This window comes from Olea europaea, unplaced genomic scaffold, assembly GCF_002742605.1.
Source record: "Olea europaea var. sylvestris unplaced genomic scaffold, O_europaea_v1 scaffold921, whole genome shotgun sequence".
Taxonomy (NCBI): domain Eukaryota; kingdom Viridiplantae; phylum Streptophyta; class Magnoliopsida; order Lamiales; family Oleaceae; genus Olea; species Olea europaea.
The window spans coordinates 181,117-206,489 of NW_019267693.1; the positions used below are offsets into that span (position 1 = coordinate 181,117).

At 35.6% G+C, this 25,373-nt stretch overlaps 4 protein-coding genes across 7 annotated transcripts in view; 3 read left to right on the top strand and 1 right to left on the bottom strand.

The window, feature by feature from the left end:
* Positions 1-3,832, top strand: part of LOC111392347 (serine/threonine-protein kinase BLUS1-like) — an 11,003-nt gene extending 7,171 nt beyond the window's left edge. For 2 of the 3 annotated variants that reach the window (XM_023017680.1, XM_023017681.1), the window contains 5 exons: positions 992-1,083; positions 1,208-1,284; positions 3,087-3,212; positions 3,297-3,339; positions 3,727-3,832. In XM_023017680.1, coding sequence (XP_022873448.1) covers positions 992-1,083; positions 1,208-1,284; positions 3,087-3,212; positions 3,297-3,339; positions 3,727-3,779 — 391 coding nt within the window. In that variant the 3' untranslated portion in view covers positions 3,780-3,832. Of the gene's footprint in view, positions 1-991; positions 1,084-1,207; positions 1,285-3,086; positions 3,213-3,296; positions 3,340-3,469; positions 3,555-3,726 lie in introns of all 3 variants that reach the window. The other variant, XR_002702249.1, reaches the window with a different exon arrangement.
* A 4,326-nt stretch (positions 3,833-8,158) lies between these two features.
* LOC111392331 (cinnamoyl-CoA reductase-like SNL6) lies at positions 8,159-11,744 on the top strand. The gene is made up of 4 exons (XM_023017655.1): positions 8,159-8,435; positions 9,142-9,323; positions 10,728-10,922; positions 11,038-11,744. Exons 1-4 carry the CDS (start codon positions 8,174-8,176, stop codon positions 11,482-11,484), a joined length of 1,086 nt encoding a protein of 361 aa, XP_022873423.1. The 5' UTR covers positions 8,159-8,173; the 3' UTR covers positions 11,485-11,744.
* A 286-nt stretch (positions 11,745-12,030) lies between these two features.
* Positions 12,031-16,776, top strand: LOC111392332. Of its 2 annotated transcripts, none has more exons than XM_023017656.1 (2): positions 12,031-13,044; positions 16,069-16,776. In XM_023017656.1, exon 2 carries the CDS (start codon positions 16,092-16,094, stop codon positions 16,587-16,589), a length of 498 nt encoding a protein of 165 aa, XP_022873424.1. In that variant the 5' UTR covers positions 12,031-13,044; positions 16,069-16,091; the 3' UTR covers positions 16,590-16,776. The 2 variants fall into 2 exon arrangements, with proteins under 2 accessions (XP_022873424.1, XP_022873425.1); XM_023017657.1 differs by lacking the exon at positions 12,031-13,044 and adding an exon at positions 15,812-15,871.
* A 1,440-nt stretch (positions 16,777-18,216) lies between these two features.
* Positions 18,217-22,293, bottom strand: LOC111392351. Its single transcript, XM_023017686.1, has 2 exons — positions 22,066-22,293; positions 18,217-21,818 (listed from the first exon to the last, which is right to left on the bottom strand). The coding sequence occupies exon 2, from the start codon at positions 21,730-21,732 to the stop codon at positions 18,832-18,834; it is 2,901 nt and encodes a 966-aa protein (XP_022873454.1). The 5' UTR covers positions 21,733-21,818; positions 22,066-22,293; the 3' UTR covers positions 18,217-18,831.
* Positions 22,294-25,373: the final 3,080 nt, after the last annotated feature.

Below are 25,373 nucleotides of genomic sequence, written 5' to 3' on the forward strand. Positions count from 1 at the left end.
GTGGGGGGGGGGGGGGGGGGTGGACAAACAAATTTCTTAGGTTTTGAAATTCTAAGATAGCAAGCTGTCCGTTCCAAGATGTTAGAATACTGAAGTTTACATTGCCCAGAAAGAGTAAGAATAAAAGTGAAGCCCCGTTTTTTGTGGGTTTTGTACATGGTGTGTCCATGAGCTGGATTTTTTAGCCTTTTGGTTTAAGAAAATCGGAAGCCAATTGGATGGTGTCTACCTACTTTATCAGAATTTTATTTTATTTTATTTTATTTTATTATTATTTTTTTTTTTGCGAATTTGACCCATACATATAATACTAGGACGGATTAAACAAGTTTCTTAGGTTTTGAAATGTTGAGATGGCTAGCTATCTTTTACAAGACCTTAGAATAGTGAAGTTCACATACCCCCACGGAGTAAGAATAAAACTGAAGCCCCTATTTTGTGGGATTTGGATTTGGTGCGTCAATGTGTTGGATCCTCTTAACCTTTTGGTTTAAGAAAATCGGAAGCCAATTAGAACCCATAATCATTACCCATTCTGCTTCAATTCAGTAGTGTGACTAAATGAATCATTTGAATGGATACATCCTATGAAATTTTTTCTTGCTTCTAGATTGCATGCACTTGCTGAATAGCAGCTCCCCCCTTCCCCTCGGTGTGTGTACTTGACACATTGATGGTAGAGGAATTACGTCTATCACTAAGCAGAGAAAAGATTGGTATTGGCTCCTTGGCCCACGTTATAACAGGTGGGCATCAGGTCCATTTGCTATGGTGATTTTGATGCAAGAATAAAGTGTGTCTCATAATATCCTCATGTGTGGTGTTTATGAGTATGATGAGGTGATTTTGGCCATTTCCAATAAGATACTGCCGAATAGTATTTGTTTGTATTTTATAATATATTTCCCAAGTTAGTTTTGGCTGCTTCTTCCTTGATTTTGTGAAAATACTGTGTTAGAAATGTGATGGTATAATTTTGATTAATATGAAGGGAACATCTGCGACCAAGATATCCAAGTGAGCGGAGTTACAGCGGTCCAATACAGTTTCGTCCAAAGAAAGATTTCAGTACTTCTACAGCTGGTAATGCTTTTTAGACTATGAATACCATATTGTTTACTCATCTAGATGGTTCTGAACGCCTTTTTTTTTGTAACTATACTATATTTATTTCCTTTGTTCACCGAATGTTTTATCTTCATTTTAGGGGAAGATGTATCTGAAGGTGCTGTAGTCCAACGTAGGGGACGTTTTAAAGTCACTTCAGCAGATCTGAGCCCCAAGGTATGTTTTGAGTCGTATGTTATTTAGACTCGTCAATTAGGTGATTCAAAATTGTCTGTGTTCATGGATTCTTGTTCCCACTTCTAGTTTATTTCCTTTCTTCTCGTCTCTCATCTTTTTCAGAACACTATCTCATTGTATTACTTGGTGCATATTGTTCATTAAACATAATCAAATGGTCTTTGAATAATTTGAGTCCTTGAATAATCTCTTGCTTCAAGGTTTACTAATTTCATTAAAGGGAAAATTGCTGCCATGATACCAAACCTTTTATTTATTAACAGAGTTTGTCCAAATCTTTCATTTGTGCCACCGTGAGTACCAAACCTTCAAAAAATTTGCAGCTCAAGTCCAAAATAACGATTTCCATTAGTTTGACTACCAAAACCGTCAGTTGACATCCAAAATAATAAACTTTATTATTTTCCCAAATAAGACGTGGCATTGTGGATAAAACACATTTTCCCAATTAAATAAAAAATATATAAAAAAATAAATAAAGCCACAACCCCTCTCCATCTCCTTCCGTAAAGTCAAAACCACTCCACCCAACCACCACAGCTGCCGCTGGCAGCCATCACTACCCAACCAACACCGGCATCACCACCTCCCATTTCTCACAAAACCTTAAGCTCCACAAAACCCACGCATCACTTTCAATCCACAAATTCCCCACAATCTAACAACATAATCTTCCTCAAAATTCATACAATCCACCAATCCGACTTAAAAAATGGCTCTAAGATTTCACCTCCTTTTCATAAAACTTCACCCACATCCTACAAATTTGCACATGCACCTATTACCTTCTACTGCTGCCGCCACCTATTTCACCAAATTCAATTTAAACCTGCATAAAAACCTCAAAATCAAATGCACCAACAAAGAAATAAGTAACGACAAAATGCTGGCAATAGAACTAGAAAACAGTAAATTGAACACCCACTTGTTCCAAGGAGAAGAAGCCTTAAAGAAAAGCGGGGGAGTATTGTTCACGGAATTGTGCAATTTCATGGGATTGAAATCAGAGGATTTGAAGATGAAATGGGAAAAAATGAACGAAGAGGAAAAATGGTTTTGGTTAAACGATTTGTTACAGAGCGGAGTGCCCATTTTCATTCATTGTTTGCCAAATTTGTTAAAGAAATGGTTGATGAATGGGCGGTGATGCTGGTGTTGGGTGGGTAGTGGTTGCTGCCGACGATGGCTGTGATGGTTTGGTGGAGTGGTTTTGATTTTTGGGAAGGAGATGGGGATGGGTTGTGACTTTATTTATTTATTTTTTTTTTGTTTTTTTTTTTTTGATGAATAGGGAAAATGTGTTTTTAATCCAAAATGCCCTTGTCTGATTTGAGGAAAATAATAAAGTTTTTTATTTTAGGAGTCAATTGACGGTTTTGGTAGTCAAACTAATGGAAATTATCATTTTGGACTTGTGTTGCAATTTTTTTGAAGGTTTGGTACTCATGACGACACAAATGAAAGGTTTGGGTAAACTCTGCTAATAAACGAAATGTTTGGTACCGTGGTTGCAATTTCCCTTTTCATCTTGGTGTATATTGTTCATTAAATATAATCAAATGGTCTTTGAATAATTTGAGTCCTCGAATAATTTCTTGCTTCAAGGTTGACTAACTAAAGAATCAAGATGAGTAGAATTCTTATGTTTGATCCTGAGATACTTTTCCTCCTCTAGATATTTTGCCCTTGCCTAGCTTGTCTTCAATAAAAAGTGTGAAACTTAGCTTTCTATTTTTTGGGCAATGGCTTTATAACCATTGGCTTTTCTTTCTCGTATTCAGGGTTCCTCGAACTGTTTCTTTAATACAAATACTGGAGGTTCCACAAGCCCGATGAACCCAATCCTTGAGGCTGCTTCAGTTCTTCCATCGTTGCAATGTATCCTGCAGCAGAACACTATGCAAAGAGTAAGTGATCCAGCGTCAGTGTTGCTTATCTTGACCAGACCTGCCCTACAATCACGATTCTTATTTGCTCTCTGTTCTTACCAGGAAGAGATAATTAAATTGATCAAGTTTGTGGAGCAAACCTCTGGTACTGTCGCATATGCTTTATCTGAGACAAAAAATTATTTTCACCATTTTTACTACTTTTTCCGGGGGATATGAATGGAAGATTTGCTAATCTGTACAGAGTAAAAGTTTCTTGCTTATTCATCTATCAGGAAAGCGTACGTGTTGATAATAGCGAATTTGCTGAAGTGCAGAATGTACAACTCGCATTTTCCTATCCAACCAATGAGCAAACTAGCAAGTCATATTTCCTTTTTCATTAGCAAATCTTCCATTCCTCTTCACACGTTTCTCTATTTTCATCGTGACATGTTTTCTTTTTTCTATTCATTTTGTGTGTGTGGTGGAGGTGGTGAGCAATATTTTGCCTTTCGTGCATCTCATCATGGACGATTTTTTCTTGGTGCAGGCAATCCTAATGAGTTCTCTGAGGCAGGAGTAAATGATGTTGCGCAGGTATGAGTATTTTCTTTTCTTTTTTTATTTTTATTTTTATTTTATTTCCAACTTATTTAAGTTATTCAAGTTGTACTATGGACCCACAAGTACTATTAACTTGTCCATTACTCGTTTCTATCAATTTATAAATTAAACTATTTATAAAGCTTTGTACTGAACAGTGCGGTTACAGAATTAAATTTAAAAGCTTCCTTATAACATAAGGTTTCTTCTTGCTACCCCCTTTTTTTTTTTTTTTTTTTAACAAATTCCATGTTCTATGGTTTTCAGTTGGAAAGGAAATTAGAATCGCTGCTCAAGAAGGACGAAAATACATGATAGCTATTGAAGCTCAAACGCAAGAAAGCAGGCTGCGTGACAATATATACCAGCTATCGAGGTATTTCTCCTACTTCTATCTCCCACAAGGGAAAAGAGCTTCATTAGCCTTATTTGTCCTAGAGATAGGAGAGGTGTGGGTTGAGATTTTGTGCAGCAGATGTGATTTTAAAGCCAATTTTCTGAGTTGCCGCTCTTCAAGGGTGAACAAATAGGCGTCGCGTTTTGAAATTGGATAAAACAATTTGTAATTATTGTACATTATAAGGTGGCACTGCCTTGTTATGGCACCTTTGTTAAGGTGGTCGACTCATAGCTTTAAAGATAAATATTAAAATTTTATTTATTGTAAGGTGACGTTGCCTTTTTTATTGTAAATCTGGTGAGTTGGACTCGAAACCACGGGATAGTTATGAGGATTGAGGAAACATCAGTAACACATTGAACAAGTAAAATCGAAATTGATGATACGATCTTGCGTGATCCTGAATTGACTGCCTGTTCTTCACCGTTGATAAGTTTACACGTAAGAAAAAGCTACTTATGCCCTGTTTGGTTATCATTTTTTCTCAGACTCATTTTCAAATACACATTCTTAAAATATTTTATTTTTCACGTAAATTCAAAATTTTTTCTTATTTTTTGCTAATTACACGTTTGAAAATTTACTATTTAAAAACTCATATTCCTAAAAAATGGCTGGCAATTTTAGGGGAATACCACTTGAACAACTCCCCGCCTGTGACACAACTCAACAAGCATCGCCCAATGTTTTATGTGTCAATATGTAATTGTCGAGTAGTTTTCATTCTTTTAAGCAAAGGGCCACGATGTTGGTACGTGAAACGACCTTTCTGAAATGGAAGAGCCACTTTCAATTGAATAAACATTGTGAACCACTCCCATAAACTGGAAATAAACGGGTCAGGGTTCTCCTGGCCCCGCATAAGCGGGGATGGGGATGGGGATGGGGATGGAACGGAGTGTGAGATTCCAAGTTTGTACAATGGATAATTGGACAAAATCATTTTCATTTCTTATAAAAAATGAACTGCTTGATTCGAATTTAAGACGTGTAAGTATTAACTTATATAATTGTGTATGTGATTTAAATTTTGGTAAGTGATTCTTGTGAGAAAGTACATGTTTAAATGCACCTTGTTACTTTTTTAGCACTTAGGAGGAGACTCTCATTTTCTACACGTAGATTAACGTAACTTAATAGACGATTAATTTCTTTAAACCCATGTTTGAGCCACATTATTTTCATAAAAATGTATTTTTAGATAATGTATTGAAGAATATGTGGTTGAAATAATGTCAAATTACTATTTAAAAAAAATATATATATATATATATATATATATTTCAAATAATGTGGATTAAACAGGGCCTAACACTACAAGCTACAAATATTTGAGGTGAACTTATAATTAACGTGGATCTTTTTTTCAACACAAAATCAACTAGCATTGCCTTTCCCGTGGGGTGGCAAATATCGCATTTTATGTATCATAATCTTTTCATGGTTTCTTAAAATCGTCACCTGTGTTTAATAAATGAATAGAAAAATTCCAACTAGCGTAACAGAACGAGAAAGAAAGAAAAGTACATTTCAGCCCATTCTTCGAAAAAAAATAAAAATAAAAAAATTCTTACATAGCATTTTGACATCATTTAACCACTTATTTTTTAATAAAATGGTATTATACAAAATATTAAGATTTTTCTTTATTTTTTAACTGCATATTTTTCATCGACACACCATTTCAAAATTCATTTTCACGAAAGAACGGTGCTCAAACAAATAAAATGGGGTCTTGCTGTACAACGTACTTCCCGTGGTCGCGCAAAATCTCTTGTTATCTGGACTTAACAAGATTGATGAACGGTCTGCAATCGCCAGATCAAGAAATTTAGTAGGTTATACGGTGGGTGATAGAGCAAAAATCACCGGTTGTGACTTTAGCGATGGGTTTCCATCAACCACCAGCCACCCTAATGCTACAGGCTGAGCCAGACACCTGTCATTCAACACGTGGTCTGGTCCACATTGATTTTCTCACTTTTCTTAGCCGCTTATAAATCAAGCCCCAGCCATCTTTTCTTTATCTGAGCCGATATAAATAATTTGTGGTTAAATTATTTAATTTTAATAACGGAGAATTGCCGTTGGTGTCTCAAACTTTTCATATTGTTGCAAACCATATTCATAGATTTCATTTTTACACATACAGTCCCAAACCTTTCATTTCGATTGTAGCTGGAGGGCATACATGTCAAGTATCGATTTGGGATCATGTCTTCTTATGAATATTCTAGATGTATAATTTCATTTCTGTAGTAATATTTCATTTTAATTGGAAAATATAATTAGATGCTTGAGACAGAGACGGTAGACGGAATTCGTCAATTTGATCGTTAATTAATAAAAAAAAAAAAAATCAAATTTGACCTCATTTTGATTGATTTTAAAAGGACAAAATCTTAATTTTATATTTTCCTCAATTAAGTAATTACAAAAAGAAAGAAAGAAGAAAAATGATTGAGGATTCTTCCTCACCCCATCCCTAACATTCAATCAAACCAAAATTCATCTACCATCGCCACCGTCGATAACCACTCTCTCGATCAAGAAAAGAATGATTTAGTAGATATTAATGAACCAAAATTCATCTACCATCGCCACCGTCGATAACCACTCTCTCGATCAAGAAAAGAATGATTTAGTAGATATTAATGAACCAAAATTCATCTACCATCGCCACCGTCGATAACCACTCTCTCGATCAAGAAAAGAATGATTTAGTAGATATTAATGAACCAAAATTCATCTACCATCGCCACCGTCGATAACCACTCTCTCGATCAAGAAAAGAATGATTTAGTAGATATTAATGAACCAAAATTGTTCTTTTTAACTAGTTTTCATCTTTGGACATATGTCAAACAATTCTACTTTTGCAATTGCATCAAACCTTTGTTTCAATTTGATCCTTCATGAAGTTCTCCCATGATGAGATCCAATCTTCCTTCATCCTCTTCACTCAAATAAGGAGAAACTAGTATTCTAAGGCTTCAAGAAGTGGCTAGCAGTTATTTGACTATTCACTACAGTCTAACAACTTTTTACCAAGTCCTTGACCTCTATACACCAAGATTTGCATTGGAAATTACACAATAAAAATCAAATATGCTATTTGTTGAAAAGAATTACAAAGAAAGCTGTGTTTCATCTGCAAATCTTGAATCCCAGAATAAGAAATCAGCCGTCTTTTCTCATTTTGTTATGCGTTGTGCTTGTGGTGTATAATTTTGGATCTATAATGATGTCCATACACTCATACGGGTGGGGGTCACTCTCACATGAACTTCACCTCATGTGAGTGTATGGACACCCTTATGGCCCCAAAATTATGTACTAGTAGATTTATCATTTTGTTACTGCTTGGTTATTGGTATTTCATCTTCTAGTGTTACTCTTTCTGGATGGAGGGAGCAGTTGGCAATGACAGTGGCTAAATCGGATGGATTTTGGTTTGTTTGAGGGGTGGGTGGGGGAGAAGATAAACAATTATAAATCCTTTTTTTTTCCCATTTTTATTAGAAAAATATAAAATTATAATTTTACCCTTCTAGTATTAATCAAAATATGGTTAAATTGATTTTTTTGGGCTGATTCGTCCACTTGTCCTCTAGCTTCAATCAAAATAAAATGTATGGTACTAAGGGTGTAAAATTGAAAGGTTTGAATATAATTTTCAATAATTCGAAAGGTTTGAGACCCCAACTACATTTCTCCCTTTAAATAAACATGATAGATGAGGTAGAGCAGCTGCAGCAGCCTGTCGATTGGGTCTTACAACGAAAATTTACATTGATTAAAAATAGCAAATGAATTAAAAAGAAAACAAAAAACTTAACAGATGCCAAGCCAAGCCAAGCCAAGTCAAGTCAAGTCAAGCCATCTTGAGCCGTCAACAAGCATAAAAGACGAGGCGTATAAGGTATGATGACCGAATACCATTCCTACTTAACCTCCTAGTAGCAAACTTCACGTACTGCTCCAAGCTTCTTCAATGGGGATTTTGCGATTGCACGAGACAGATAATGCGGAGATAGAAGAGTTCCGCCGTATGCTGCTGTCTTGTGCCGCTGGTCACCGGAGAAAGGACGGTGACGATTTGAGAGACAATGTTCCTGTGATCTCCGGAGCTGGAAACGAAGACGTACTGGAGAAGTTAGTGTGTGTCACCAGCGGCGTTTCGTACCTCGGTATTGCTATTGTGAACCAGCTTCTTGTCCGTGGTTACTCCGTGCGGATCATTGTTGATAATGAGGGTCTGGTTCTAACTTCTAAGGACTTCACTTATTTCTTCCATTCATTGATTTTTTACGTTTATCTGCATTCGGTGGATTTTTTGGTCCGTAATTTCTTGTAAATTATGCCAAAATTCGAAATCAAAATTTTGAGGTGTTGAATAGTTCTTAATTAATTTTTAAATTACCAGTGATTGATTTTTTTATTTTTTTTAAAGTTTTATTAGATTTTATGAGCGTCTTGGTTCTAAATTTTATTTAATTTTCTCTTTCTCGTAACCTTCTAGAAAGAGTTATTTTTGGTCCATCGCCCATTGGTTTGGCAATTTTTGGCTGTTTTGTATAACTAGGGGTCTTAGTTTATTAATTTTTCCAGCCGGTGGTACCCACGTTTGAGTGTGATTCATGCTTAAATACACATCTCTTTACATGTTCAAATTCATAATTTCATGAAAAATATTTAATTTAATTTATTAGTGATTTTTTTAATAATTTGCAACATCAAAACTTGCTTAATTCATGCGTGCAGAAAGATGGGTCAAACATCTGCTTTTCATTAGTATGCTTTACAAGTTTTCTGGACTACAACCATTGAGATTTCTTTTTGAAAAATAACTCTAGATTTTACGTTTTAGGATTTACTGAATGCAGATTACAATTTTTTCCTTTTCTGAGATTTCTCTCCATTGTGGTATAACATATTATTAGTGTTGAATTGGAAATGCAGAAGATGTGGAGAAGCTGAGGCAGATGGAAATATCAGGTGAAATGAGACTTACCAATAGTATTATTGAAATAGTCATGGCTAAGCTGAATGAAATTGAAAGCTTGGCCAATGCGTTTGATGGTTGCCGTGGCGTGTTCCACACTGCTGGCTTTATCGACCCTGCTGGGTTATCTGGCTATTCGGTGAGTAGCGTTCCTTTCGTCCTTTCATTTTCTCCCCTCGACAGCTTGCCAGTCAGTCTTAATGCATTCCCCTTTTTTGTGGAATTGAATGAAATGTCTCACTTCTAATCATTGAATTATTATAGAGACATAGATTGCTGCTTTAATTATAACTCAAATGGTCTCATACGATGTGATTTTGTTAATCAAAGTGAGGTTAAGGTCATAATTTGAAAGCCTGAACACTCTGTAGCATATTCCTATTTGATGACAATAGGTAGAAAGTTCTCTGTTTCTTATCATTTTTTTATTCCAATTACAAACACAACTACAAATATCCGTATCATACTGTACTTGGAGAGGGTTTTGTGTTGAGTTGTTGACACAATTTTATTCTATTGGTATCCAAATAAGACTATAAATTTGAATTTTTACATAAGAAGGATATATAAGATGGTTAATATGATACTGAGCAAGCAAAGGTGTCGATTTTGAAAATTTGACGTGTAAAGTATTTAATGAGGATTCTTGTTGGAGAGAAAATAAAAACAAATTAGGTTCTCCTTCTCCTATAGTGTAAGCTGTTTGGTGAAATGTTTTAGTACAAAAGTATGTCGACTCCCAGAGATGAGATAACAGATTACAAGATGGACTAAGGAAAGTTACGGTACTTGTCGGATGTCATTCAGGATAATATTAGTGGTAATTAGGATAGATATGCAACTCTGCTATAGGTAATTAAGATAGATATGCAACTTCGCTATATGGCTTCTTCAACATGTAAATCTTTATTGCATGGACACTTCAACTAAGGTAGCGTATCTGCGTTCAACACGTGTCAGATACTGACACTCTACCATGATCATTTTTCATTTTTTTATAAGAAATATCATATAATTTTAACTCAAAAGTATTATTAAATAACAGATATGTACTTATATTTAAAAGATTTCAGCAAAAAAAATTAATAAAAAGTATAAAATTAAATTTACATTAAGCCCCTGTTTGTTTCCTGTTATTCACTCATTAAAATGAAAAATATGACCGTTATCCATCATATCGAGCCATCATATTTAAAAATCTATTTCTTGTATATTTTTCATTCTCATTTTTATATTAATGTAGTTCAAACGGGGCCTATATAAATTCTTTAATAAACGTGTCGGTAACATGTGGTGTCAGAACATTTTGAAAAATTGCGTGTATCCGTTATCCTTGTCAGTGCATCATAGATGTACATAATACTGTAGCATTACAAATGTAACCAGTGTTGGAGTGTTTGAAGCATATTCAGTGTTATAGATTACTCCAATTTTGACATTGTAAATTTTTTATTTTGGAAGTGAATGAACCATTTCATACCTGCAATTAGTTTTACTCCCTTTTTGAGGAACGAAGTCATTACAAAAATTTAATGTTTTCCAGAAAGCCATGGCTGAGATTGAAGTGAGTGCAAGTAAAAATGTTGTGAAGGCTTGTGGGGTTACACCTTCAGTTAGACATTGCGTACTCACATCCTCACTTTTGACCTGCATTTGGCGAGATAACTCTTGTAACGGACTCCCTTCCGTAATTGACCATAGCTGCTGGAGTGATGAATCCGTCTGCCAAAACAAAAAGGCAATTGCTCGAAAACTAAGCTAGTTTTCCAGTGCATGATCTGATAAATCACAAATTGTAAGCGAAATTAGTGAGATATAATGTAGTCTAATTAAATTTTCTCTGGACTTTTCAGCTCTGGTATGCTTTGGGAAAGTTGAGGGCAGAAAAATCTGCTTGGAAAGTTGCCAAGGAGAGCGGTGTTAAACTTGCGACCGTTTGTCCCGGGCTTATCACCGGACCAGATTTCTACCATCGTAGTCCAACATCTACAATTGCATATCTCAAAGGTGTTCAAGAAATGTACGTGAATGGCTTGCTAGCATCTGTTGATGTAAATAGGTTAGCAGAGGCACATGTATGTGTATTCGAGGGGATGAAAAAGACAGCATCCGGGAGGTACATTTGCTTTGATCGAATAATAGGAAGTGGAGACGAGATTGAAAATTTGGCTAGAGAGACGGGCATAAACTCAAGCACAATAATTGGGGGCGCGTCAAGTAGCAACAGAGCTCGGTTTGAATTGTCAAACCAGAAGCTTTTTCGGCTGATGTCAAGAACATGGAGATGTTTTAATGAATAACTGGTAAATTATTGTTCAAAATTGGCTTTGATCAAGAGTCGAAAGAGTAGGTACTTTCTGTCAAATCCTTAAAATCAAAGATGCCTAGTGAAGTTTTGAATGATGAATGTAATACCGATTATTATTGTGGATTTGTATTCAACTTTTTTGGGAAAAAAATAGTATGGGACAGCGTTAGTGGATTATCTTAAATTTTGGGCAGTACTGTGAATTCTAATTCAACCCCTGAACTAGTATGATTGTTCAATTTGGTCACTGAAGTTTTATTCTCATGGAATTCGGTCCCGCAACTTTCTGATCGTTGCAAACCGGTCCCCAAACTTTCCGACCGTTTCAGATATTTATTATTATAAGTTTTGCTATGCAGTCGAATATACCTTGGATTCCGTACCTTTACACTGGCATTATGAGAGTCTACTGGCTTTTAAGTACCCATTAATTCGCGGTTGAAATCGGCCCAAAGAAACAAATCTGTGAATAATATGATAAATGTTCAATTGAAATTAATGTTTGGAATCCGAGAAATGTGACAAAATTCAATTATCCAAATCATTTTTTTTATATGTAACCCAATTTGTTCAACATTGTGCAGATGCAGATTTACTGCAAGAAAACTTCACTCAAGGTACCTCCGTCATTCATCAATGGCTGTTTGTTCAGACTCACGTGCGACATCGTGGAGTTTAAGGAGGGAGTTGAAAAAGAGGAACATTTTCCTTTTCCTTTATTCACTGACGTTGGGAACATATAAAACTCCCTCTACAAATACCCATGCTTCAGTGCAGTGTTACTACAATATATATATTTTAATATCAAGAAAATGTGCCCCGGGAGCATAGTCCAGTGGTGCAAAGGTAGGAGTGTGGTTATCTCACGCCTTACTGGTAACCGTAGTGTGGGGGTTCGATTCCTGAGACATGAAATTGAATTCCTTGTAGACGCAGTGTACAGACAGCTCTTGTTTCCCAATTTGTTGGGACACATTCCGCGATTTAACTCCCTCACAAAGCTCTAGGGACGAAAACGTGGGGCCCTCAAGAATGCGGTTCAACTTTTTTTTTTTTAATATCAAGAAAATGCTTTGCTGTAGTCAAGATTTAGAATACCCTAAAAAATTAAACTGGGTGTACAAACCCCATTTCACAGGATTTGTATAGGTCTCACACATGAGGTGGGGGACCCACGCATTAAAAAAATACCCAAAAATGCCCACTCCCCCTATGTATGTGAGGAGCTTGTGGGGGGTTGGGGGGGGGGGTTTGTAAACCCCCACCTGACAGTGGAGCATCGTCCTTCACTAAAATATACCGTGTTCAAAGCCCACAAACCATATTCACACACATACCCACGTGTGTGCCTGTGTGCAAATATGCCACTCATTATATATAATAACATATCATCTCATTCAAAACTTTGTTGAACTTCTCTCAAATCTCAAATTTCAGACCGAAAACAGATCAGTCTTAGCATCTCCATATTCATGGCTACATCGAATATTTCGAGTGCATTTGTCTGAATTCTCAAGTGGCATTGAATGAAACCCTGTGAACATCTGCTGAGGTACGTAAATCTCGAAAATCTTCAAAAAAATCGATGAAGCGCATTGTTATCTATATGTTTCTTTCTATAAAGTCGAGATTCAAACTTTAAGCAGCAACATTATACGATCCAATGCCATTCCTTTTTCACCAAAATTTCGCTTATTTTCAATGTAAATAAGTAGCGTTCAGAGTAGATGCACGATTCGGGATATTCTTTGACATCCGGACTATCATAGAATGTGAGAAGATAATGATTACTCCCTAATTAGAAAAGTTGCATTTAAGTTAAAAGTTAATTTTTCTTAAATTATGTTTGAGTGTAATTACTTTTATTTATATATGATCGTGCATCCCATAATTTGCTTTGAATTTGTAGATCTGTCAAGGAAAAAGAAACATAAAATATTCCTTTACATTTCAAACCACATCTCCACCGTACATCCCATTCTCCTTGATCGGTTCTTTGCTTTTAGCCTTCTTTGTTTATATATATTAGTTTATCTATGAACAATGCTACACGTATCGAATTTTTTACCTACTACTGGTACACCATTGGGTAACCCCTCGGTACATATATACTTATCCTTAACTAATACGAATTCAGTCTTTAAATTACACTTTCTAGTTTCTTCTGTTGAAATTAATCTATTTTGGATTAAAAGTTTGCTCCAAAAAGCAGTTTTTAATTTGACTTATTTAAACCCTGTCTCGTGGTTATTGATATTTCACGAGTAGATGACTAAGATAAATTAACATTAGCATTATTAAAAGTGAATTAAAGCCATGGTTGCTTTCGGCTTATTTTGACAGTAATATGTAAGATTTGTCCGTTTATTGGATCCTAGTCATCAGATGAAAAACTTGAAAAAAATTAAATAAAAAGATCGAGTCTCGAGGACTGGCCAGCCCATGAAATCACAAGTTTTAATCAACGTGACGCCCCATGTGGAATCTCCATCCCCTCATTGGAATTTGTTCTTTCTCTCTAATTAATAAATAAAATTGAAAACAGATCTTGGTTACTCATAAATTGTTGCGGGGGAAATAGTTTTATTAATTTCATTTCATCTTCTTGTTACGATAAGCAAGTTAAAATATATGTGTCAATATAGATTCCCTGTCCTACCCCCACTCCACCCACCAACAAGATCTTATAGATTTCTGTGTGATTTTCACCTTAGTGAAAGTGTGATTAAAATAAGTGAATCCCATACGATTTCAGTGTAAACCCGATTCTCTTTCTTGTTAATAGATAGTGTTTTTTATTTAGTTCTAGTGATAATCAGGCGAGAGTCCAATAACGATTGGGCCTGTGCTCAAGCCATTAAATTATATGTACTGTCTGTTTTGGAAGAATCTTTACACATCTTATTCTCACGAAGTTTTATTGCATTCCTCATAATTCGAGCAGTTGTCTTGAGCTAGAATTATAGATAATGTGATAGAAAGTCATAAAATGGTAAGATGGATACAGACTCTCTCAAAATGAATAGTATATATGATTTAATAGCTTGGACATAAGATCGAGTCATTACAATCCAAGATTTTGTTCCTATTGTTCCTCGTGCAATAAGAAATATCATCGTGCATTTGATCATTATTTTTGTCACGCTTCATAACTCTAGGCCATAAAAATGGATAATTATCTATTCATCTACCATCTCTAAAGAAATGTATCAAGTACACAGTAATTATTTGACATCTAGGTGCTGTAAAACAATTCACTGACAATTCAGTGCAGAAGATGTAATTATAGAACAGTTCTAAAAGCTTATATGTGTGCAAGACATGAAGAATGATAGAATTTAAGACATTCCAATGAAAGCATGATTTTCACCAATTTGGTTTCTGTGTGTTATGTCTCTGTCTATGGTCTGGTCTGGTTAAGTCTCTCACATTCCCTTCAATCCCACTTTTTTTTCTTTTAGACCCATTTCATTATAGTCCAGTCTAGTCAAATTTCCTATCACCTCAAATTTTCACTTTCTTGCCCTTTGATATCATTCTACATACATAAAACCTTTTTGTCTTTGATGTTTATGGGATATTTAGGTTGGGTCACCAACTTTTTTATGTTGTGTGGTTACGGTTTTCAATGTACTTAAATTTGTGAATTTGGATCTTCACGTCAATCGAAGTTGTCAAAATGATAAAATCACGTGCGACCTAAAGATGGAGGATAAAATTTTCATACTACTTATAAATTCTTACCGATTCAACTTAATATGACAATCAATTTTAACATCAAAATTGATAGTTATGATTAGATGGGGATCCAGATTCACATATTTAGATTTTATTTGGGAGAGATTATTTGAAGTGAAAAATTATCTTTGCGATTAAAAAGTAAGGAGAAGTTATGGGTCAAAGTGATTGTATATAAGTATGAGGACCTAAAATCACACTGAGCAAAAAGCTAGAGAGACCAATCTTAGGAAGATCCTTGTTCGTAAAAGTGACACAATAAACTTAAGGTAATGAAGAATTTAAAAAGACGTAGAGTAAAATGAACGGATTGTCGTTAAAAGTTTGTAAGTTCCCAAACAAGCGGAGGAGTTAGGTTTCTAACCTTGTGTTTTATCGAAAGCGCTAAGATGACGAGAGGAGTCTAAAAAAAGACGATTTGAATAGTCAACCTCAAATGCGGTACTAGTTGCATTATCATCATCAAATATCTTGTGTCTTGTACTAATTTTCCAAAATCGTCAAGAGTAAATAATTGGCAAATATTTCACCATGCGACTTTCTATATTGCGAGCACAATAAATAAATAGTGAGATACAAAAGCAAGCACTAAAGCAACTGACGATTTTTCTGAGTCTGGGACTGAGTCTGAGTGTTCTCAGGTGAGTCTATTTTCTGTCCTACTTTGCTATAATCTGCCATTTTTCTTTTCTCAAAGAACATCACATTATCAGAATATCTCTTATGGTGAAATTCACTTAAATACATGTATTCTATTTCTATACCTCTTTTTGAATTAACAGAATAATTGCATGGAGAAATATTTTTATTTTTCAACTCTGTATATTAATGTGTGCAGGTTTTTCAAGAAAGCGAGATCCAATGGATGAAAACCCATCTCCGGGATCATCAAGAAATGTTGCCATGCGCCGCCACCGCAATCGCCAAGCAGTGGAGGATGACGACGGGGTAGATAAGATTACGTGCACAGGGAAGTCATGTCAATCTTGCACCGCCGGAGTGATCGCCGATTGTGTCGCCGTCTGTTGCTGTCCATGCGCCGTCGTGAACCTTCTTGCACTGGCGTTTATCAAGGTGCCGTGGATGGTCGGCCGGAAGTGGTTCGGCATGGGCAAAAAAAACCGGCAGTTAAAGGAGAAGAGAAGAAAATGTGAAAGGAGTTATAGCGACTGTTGTGGGGACACATTTGGAATTTCTGGAAAGGGACGGGTAAATGGAGGAACAGTATTGGAAATTGTATCACCTGAGGAAGAGCTACCGGACAATTTTAGCGCGGGGTTTGAGGATGAAGAAATTTTTCATTTGGGTTTTGGTAGGGTTTCATTCACTGGAATTCCTTGTGAAACTAAGGGTAATTAGGGAAAATATGATTTTTGAAAAATTATTTCTTGCTTAAGAAAGTTTAAACATCAAATTTTTTTCTCTTTTTTGGGCCTCAAAGGATGAGAGTAAATGTCCATTTTACCCTTTGGCCTTGGAATTTGAATTTGATGTATGGGTCTACTAGTATTTAGTACAGAAATGAAGAATTTGATTCTGTCTAAGTTGTATGTAAATTGTACAGTTAATTTTGGAGTTGCTTTTTGCTTAAATTCTTAATCCTGATTAGTTAACTAAAAAATTCCCACCTTATAATTTTGTAATCAAGCTTTGATAATGGCAAAAGAAAGAAGAACTGTTACCAGACAAGGATACATTAATGTTTTGTTTTCATTTGTGAATTATTCATCTTCATGCTAAGGATAATTTTGTTGAAATTTGTTTAAGCTTAAAAAAACTTTTTGACCAAGTCCGTTGACACGCAAAAGTTTTCGTTTTGCTGATCGGCAAGTAATAGAATCAACTGATTTGCGATAAATCTCAACTCACTAGCGCAGGGGTCGATAGGGAAGGCAAAGCGTAAAGAAATTGATATTTGAGCAGTTGAAAGTGTATATCTCGAAATTCAAAGTATTTATACGAATATTGGGATTTCAATTATATTGTGATTTAGTTATCTCTCTCATTCTACAAGTTGGTAAGGGAGGGTGGATTACCAATTGGAGCTAAGTCGGAGAATTTGGTAATTTTATGAGCGGTTGATAAATTACAATCGTATTCTTTAGTAAGAACCGTACCTCTAAGGTTTAAGAAACAAAGAAAACAATGAATACTTATCTAGAAAGGTGACGACGACTCTAATGAATTGATCACACAAAGTAAATTTTTAATTACATCAGCACTCAAATTCTTTGATCGTAATTGTCGCGACTTCGATGATCAATCATCTCTATCACAAAGGAGAAAAAGTACTCAAACGTCGGCATATGCCTCGTACGAATTTTAAAAATGACAAGTGAAGAGATGTGTAACGCATCAACGAAAAGGACAAAAACTTGCTACATTTTGGAAGTGATTGAACTATATATATATATATACGCACGATCTTATTGAGTATTTGAATCTCAAGCTTACAAATAGTATATAATTTTTTGCTTCTAACCACATTAGAATAAATGACGAAACTTAGGAAAAAAGTTAAAAGTACAGGCTTATTACTTTCATTTACAGGCTTATTACTTTCACTTTATTTGCCGGGAGTTAATTTTATGACTTAAATGCAACTTTTTACTTAAAACTTAACATCGCACTAAAGTACATAAAGTTGTATATCGTCAAAGTTTTTTAGGGCATTAGTCTTGATATGATGTTTCACGTAAAACTAAGAGCATGAAAGGGAAAAAAAATAAAAAATAAAAAAAATAAAAAATTGCTATCTTATAAGTTCGGGATCGACAAGATGCGTGAATCCTACCGCTTATAAACCCAGTAAGTTAAAAATTCCCAATTTATCTAACTTATAAGCTGACCTATAGATTTTGGTGTACATAATTTGCGGGTCCTCAACGTATAAAATAGTAGATTTGTTAGCCTAACACACCCCAATTCTTAAGGTATGATGGACAAAAAACACATGCACGACTCAACAAGAGTTCCTGATAAGATATTTAAGCAACAAAAAAAATTCCACCATTCTGGAAGTTCTTGATTCCTTCACACATATTGAAGAAGATGATCTTGACATTAAGACAATTTTGGGTTAAAATCAAGAGAGATCAAGAATCTGCAGATGACTCATTGATTATGGAATGTTGTTATAACCCTCACCCTGTCCTTTGAACAGTATGGCACTCATGTTGCTCTTTTGGATGCAGATGGGAATAGCTGTAGCAATAGATGCTCCTTGCATCTTTGAAGGGATATTTTTTCTATTTCTAGCTTTGTCAAAAACCCGAGCCTTCTTGGAGACTCGTGCAAGCTGAGACGGGCCATTTCAGCCAAACTGCATTTCATAACATTTATTCCTAGAAACTTCCAATCGATGAACCGAATAGGGAGCTATTAGCCGGGATCACTGGAAGACTCAGAGATGGGTCCGCGAAGAATTTTTGTGAAATAAATCGAATACAAGCGTCAAACTAGCAGAATACTCTTATTCTCCAACTACTATCATACAGGAAACCCAAGAGAGAAATGGCATTAGTTCACGACAAAAGTAGACTAATGAACGAAAAGCTACACGAACAGGTCAAATCTGTAGATTAACCTAGCCTCATCATACTTAAAAATTATCCTTCTGCGAAGATGTATTCTCGACCACACTTTTAACCTTTTCCACAGATGTTTCTACCTTCTCCAAGAGGGATTTAAGCTCATCCTTCAAGCTTGATTTGTCCTCGGGTGAAATTTTGTCACTGCAGTTTTCCAGCATTGCTTCCATCGTCTCAAGTTTCTCCCTGATGATGCCAACATCAGGCAAGTCGCCATCTGCATGCTGGGATGTGTCCGGCTTCTCGGAGATTCGCTTAACGGGAGATGAGAACTTTGTACGAGAACCATGAGGAGTTGAACCAGCCGAGGAATGCTGCAGTGTATAGTTAACACTCGTGCTGCCAAACGGACTTTGGTTTATGGAGGATCTGAAGGCTACTTTTGCATCACGGTCATTCATGTAGACAACCTTCACACTATGAGAATCAGGCACCAAACAAGTTTCTGTTTCATTCAGACTCCCAAACCTACCAAATAGCTGAACAATATCCTCCTTCGATGGCAAAGTGAATCCAGAGGAAAATGTCAAAATGAGGGACGTTATTGAGGCTTTTCTCTTGGCTTTATCAGCGCTTGTTTTTGAGCCAGAAATCCCATTAGATTTCTTGGGCCTGGTTGTATCAGACTTCGCTACTTGCTTTTGGTTCCTGGCCTTGGCATTTTTCGGCTCAGAAGATCTGGCCTTTTTCTGAGTAAGATCATTTTCTAGATTATCTCGCTGAGAGTGCAGTGACTTTCTTTTCCGACCTGATTGGCATTTATGAAAAACTTTGTAGTTCGATCCCTGTAAATAGATTGAACTCCTGAATGCAGAAGTAAATTTCGAGACTACTTCAAGATAACTTTTCTTGGTCAAGTAAACATGATCAACAGCTGCAAACTGAATCTCAGATAACATATCACTAACACCAACATCCACTGCAGAAGTAAATGCCGTCCTCTCTGTATCCTCGCCTGGCTCGCTCACATTACCAGATATGTCAAGCCCTTTCTGCTGTTTGTCAGGCACTTTCTCCACAGGTACATCTTCCACACGAGCTATCTTGGTAATTTTCTCAGTTTCAACTTCTGATCGCTTCTTAAAGCTTGAGCTTCCTTCCCTCAAATTTAGGTTTGTGTAAGGGGGAGATAGGTACTTGCTTTTCTTCCTTTCCCTTGGAGAAGATACAGTTTCAGATGCCTCTACGGCTTCTCCAGTGACATATCCCTCAGCAAAAGCAATATTTTCCTTTGGTCTGCTTAACAAAGGTTCTTCATTTTTCATCTCCATGCCCACATCATCACTTGCAGCGTTCGAAACCTTATTCTCTGAGATTTTGGAGGATTCAGAAATCGCAGCATTCCTCTTCCCAACAATCTTCTTCCGTGTTGAGGAAGCTCCACCATTGCCACTATCCTCTACGCCTCTGTCATTACCCTTCCTCTTCTTGGCAGATTTGGACTTGCCCAAATCTGATCCTTCTGTGACAGTAGTTCTCTTCTTAATTTTGGGCTTAACTTCTGGGTTTTCTTTCATAAGTTCAGCAACACTTTTCTGCTTCCTCCCATTTGAAGGAGCATCAGAATTCCCAGTACCTTTTGTGGGTGAAACAGGGGAATCATCTTCAAGTACACCAATAGGGACTTCAATTGGAACACTAAAATCAATCATGACCTCATCCACATTCTTACTTTTATTTTCAGTGACATTTTTACTATTGTCTTCCAGACCTTCAATTTCTTGGGGTTCACAATATACAGGCAAACACCCACCACCTTTTGAGCGATTAAAGGCAGAAAGCCAACTCTTCAAAACCGCAAACTCTATCATACTGCCAACAGAAACAGCTACTGCAATGCTTCTCACTCTTGCAAGTAATTCTGCAGGTTCATATGTAGGAGTTGAAAGCCTACCAATATCAACCTCTGGCGAAAGAACTCCATCCTTAATTCCAACATTTGCCACCAGCGGCCGAGAAAGTCCAACTCTACGCTTCTTGGGTATACATTTACATGTCATCTTTGATTCCACAAGTCTACCAACTTCATCAACAGCCCTTTGAACAGCATTGAGAAAGCTCTTAGAACTACTGTCTTTCCACGTCTCTTCAAAGTTCTCCACAAAAGGTATTAGCTGAGATGGCAAGCACCAAGCACAAGAATGATCCCCAAAAAAGCCCACCAAGAGACGACCAGCCTGACCAGAATGAGCATGCTTCTCAGCAAATTCAGAAGCATCCAATGGATTATGAATCTGTCCAGGCCACCATGGATGACTCCTAATTTTACCCCAAACAATATCCCCTACATGAAATCCATGCTCCTGACCCACAAATCTTTCTTCATTCTCAATTTTTTCAATATCAGCAACCATAATTTCAGTATTCCCATCAACACCCACTTTCATCACTTCTTCCCCATTTTGTCCTGCATTTTTATCCATATCAGTTACAGAGCCATTCAATTGTTCATAATCACCACCCAAAACTACAACATTCTCTGCACTGGAGCCCTCCCCGTCTTTATTTTCAAACCTTTTCTCCCTGCCAGCATCACCAGAAGAACCAAAAGCATAAACTCCAAGATTAACAGAATTAATCGTGTCAACATTAGATATATTATTAATATTCTCAGCTTCATTTTCTTCAACCTTCTCGACACCCATATCAGATTCCAACTTCTCAAAACTAGTCTCCACAACAGTTTCCGTCTCAACAACGCGCTTGGTAACTGCAACTGAACAATCGTCTCTGTTCAAATCTGAAGAACTAACCTGCTTTACCAGGTTCCCTTCCGGTTCAGAACGAGGTCCCCATTTCCCTTCCGGTTTAGAATCAGAAACGCCCATTTGCGCTCCAGAAGACTCGGTTATTTCTGCAGAAGTACCAGCAAGAATTTTTCTGGCAGCTTCAATTTCTAGAGAAGTTGCCATTTCTATCGAAAACCCAAATTTACGAAACGCCAAGCAAAAACCCTTCTCCAATAATTCTTCCAATCACCACTGTAGAGATAATAACCCTAAAGGAAACCATATAAATAACGGTATTAGTAATTAAAAATTTACAATAATTTTTCTAGTTTTTACTCCTAGAAAAAATAAAACAAATAAATTATAAACGCACGAGAACCCACAGAAAGGAAAGGGGAAAATATAACAGGGGAAAAAAAGCAGAGCAACAAGAAATAAAGTTCAAAAAGTTCAAGATATACTAACAAATAATCACTGCTAACAGTAAAAATTACAGAGCGGAGAGAGGAAGTCTACCTTATATACATGGAACAAGATTTTTATAAGCCATTTTTTCTTCAGGAAGATTCTTAGAACCTCTTTTAGACTAGAAATTGCAGTTTCACGATGAAGAAAATTAGGGTTTATATGAATGAACTTTTCAGCTACTATAGATATGGTGATTAGACAGATGGCCTATTGGGCATTTTTTTTCAAGAAAGTAATTATTTTCGCAAATGAACGCAAGCAGTGTGTAGATTTTTCAGGCGGTGGCGCCGTTTTTGGGTAATAAATTGTTTAAAAATTTGGATTACTCGTGGAAGTACATTAATGAAAGCTACTCGCTCTCTTATGCGACTTTGGAAAAAAACTAGGGTTTTTGTCAATTGACGTGGCGTGCAGTGGCCGCGAGTGGCATCGGAATTGTACCCCAGGACAACGTTTTAAGCCTTTAAGGAATTGTAATTAACCGGAAGTAACCGACAGTTGACGGTTCACTCTTAACGTAAAATCTGGCCTCGATTGACCTTTGAGATACGGGTGGCATTAAGGTCCGATCCTCAATATGATGGGCCATACTCGTTTTGAGTTCGTGGATTCAGTATTTTTTACTTATTTATTAATTTTATATGAAAAATACAAGTCAATTTGTGGGCTCATGTATCACTTGACTGGCCCATGAGGTTGACGAACTAAAGAGTCGAATTGAGACTTATGGATACATGTTGAACTCCGTTCATCTATAAAGTTGAGTCAAGTTCGAACGTTTAAGAGTTGAGTTAGGTCAACTCGATCATTGTCACCCCGATTTTGAAAGGAAACATTTAAGTTCACAACTATTTTCAATTAAGTACTAGGAATAGTTAGATTTAATACGAGTTTCTAAGAGATGGACTGAAATTTTCAAAAAATGAATTTTGTAATTGTATCATTTGATTACATACTAGTTAGAAACTCATGCATAGAATGCTTAATATTGTGATTTTATTTTTTTTTTTGTTGAAAATTTTAAATATTAATACTTTTGAGTGCGAATGGAAGTAGAAGAAGATAAATACTGGATAAGGGTAAATTTCATCTACGGTCATTAAACTTTTAGAAATATTTGAATTAGATCATTAAAATTCAAATTATTTTTCAATTGGGCTTGCGCACTTTAGTTTTTAAATTCACTACTTCAAATAAGTCGTTCCCAAAGTTGATAAAAGTTGCTTATTTGATATCAACATATTCCATTAATCACTATGTCGCATGTCAACTTATCAGTGTGTCAATTCATGCTTTCGTGATAAAATTTATAAATAATTCATAAATGGTCAAGTTTTATTTTCAACCACATGTTCCAATAAATCCACAAATATTATCTATTTTTCGATTACTTATTTCTATTTATTCATAAATTAAATTGTTCATAAATCTTTCCCAAACAGGAGTATAAATATTATATAGCGACTACGTAGTAGATCAATTATAGAACAAATATCGTCAATTTGGGAATGACTGTGACGAAATTTTATCTAAATACCCAATTGAGATTTTGGCAAAAGTTTAGTGATTTTAAATGATATTCTGAAATTTGATAGGCTGACATTTTATTTAGCCCATGTTTGATGGCTATTGTAAAGAGAAATTGAGGAAAATAATATTTTGAATAGTGATTTTTTAATGAATGTGTGATTAAAAAGTAGTGACAAATTTTTAATTTACGTGCAAAATATTTTGTTGTATGAATGTTTGGTTGAAAATGAATATGAGAAATAAAAAGTTTTGGAATAAATTGAGTTAAATGTGGATTAAAAATGGGAAAAACACATAATTACAATACATTAAGTATATTATTTCATATTTAAGAAACTTATAAAAATATTTCAAAAACCAGGTGATGAATAATATAGAAACCCAATCGACCATAATCTCTCTACACAGCTGAAAATAATGCCTCTCTAGTTCAGGAATAGTTACAATAAAAACTCCATTCTCCGTTGATGCCTTTACCAGTTTTTGCATTTTTCAGCGGAGAGAATCTCCTGACAAAATTACCTCATACCCTCTCAATCAGATGTCATTAATCATTCTTGTCTTCCTTTTTCATTGCCCTCTCGCCGTTGATTTGCAGAACCTACCCTCTTCCACTTCTAATTTCACTTTTTCTTTCTTCAGCCCCCTTAGTTCTGCTTTAAAAACATGGGATTCTGAAGCCTCCTTTCAGTTTATTCGAACATTGGCGGTAGCGAAAATGTCGTTGGTTGATTGAAATCTCCTGAACAAACCTAAATCTCCTTCGCCCATTGTCTCCACCACTACAATTGCATGTGGAATTTTTTTTTTATCAGAGAATCAAACTAAACTGACAAGGATAAGTTTTGTAGACTGGAAATTGTGGTTGATGGGAGGACTATTGATCATTGGAGACGAAAATCAAGTGAAAATGATTGAACCATATTTGGCAATGTTTTATCAAATCCAATTTGGGAAATAAGGTCTGTCTATGTTCTGTCCATCGCATGTATATGCATTTGGGCAACATATTGGTTTGCTTTTTTATTGTTTAATAAACTTTAAATTGTTCTTTTGGGGTGCAAATTTTTGTATTAAGTAATCTGACATATAAGCTGTAGCTGAAGAAATTTCAAACGAAACTGATTAAATTTCTGTCGAGGAAAATGGTGTGGTTTGTGAATAATTGAAATTGTGATTTGTTGGTGAGATCGGCGTTGAAATCCTAATGAAATTGGTGTGATTTGTAATTAATAGATATGTTAGTGATTGTGACCCGTTAATTGACTTGTGCTACGGAAAATTAGTGATAGTGATCGATTAATTGTATAATTTCTAATTATAAAGTACATGTGACCTATTAATTATTTGATTTGTGACGTTATATGTGATTGTGACCCTTAAATTGTATCTCATGTGATTGTGACTAAGTATGTGATTATAATCCACTAGTTGTGTGGCATATTGTGACCTGTTCAATTTCAATATGTCACAACATTTATTTAAGGTCACAAATTATGTGATAACTTGATTTTTGAATTGTCACAATCACTCTTATAGATCTCCCAGGTTCTAAAATTATTATTTTTTGAGAAATTAGGTGATCATATTTTGTGACGTCTTATAAAATTTTGTGATCTCTAATTTATTAAATGGATCGCGATCACAATAAACATCATTTATAACTATGATCACATACTAGTCACAAACCACACAAGTTCATAGTTACAAAAACACAATTTTATAGGTCACAAATATAAATTTAGTTGCAAATTATATATTTTTGTAGGTCACAAATTATTTATTGGTCACAACTCATTGTACAATCATAAATTATCAAATTAATT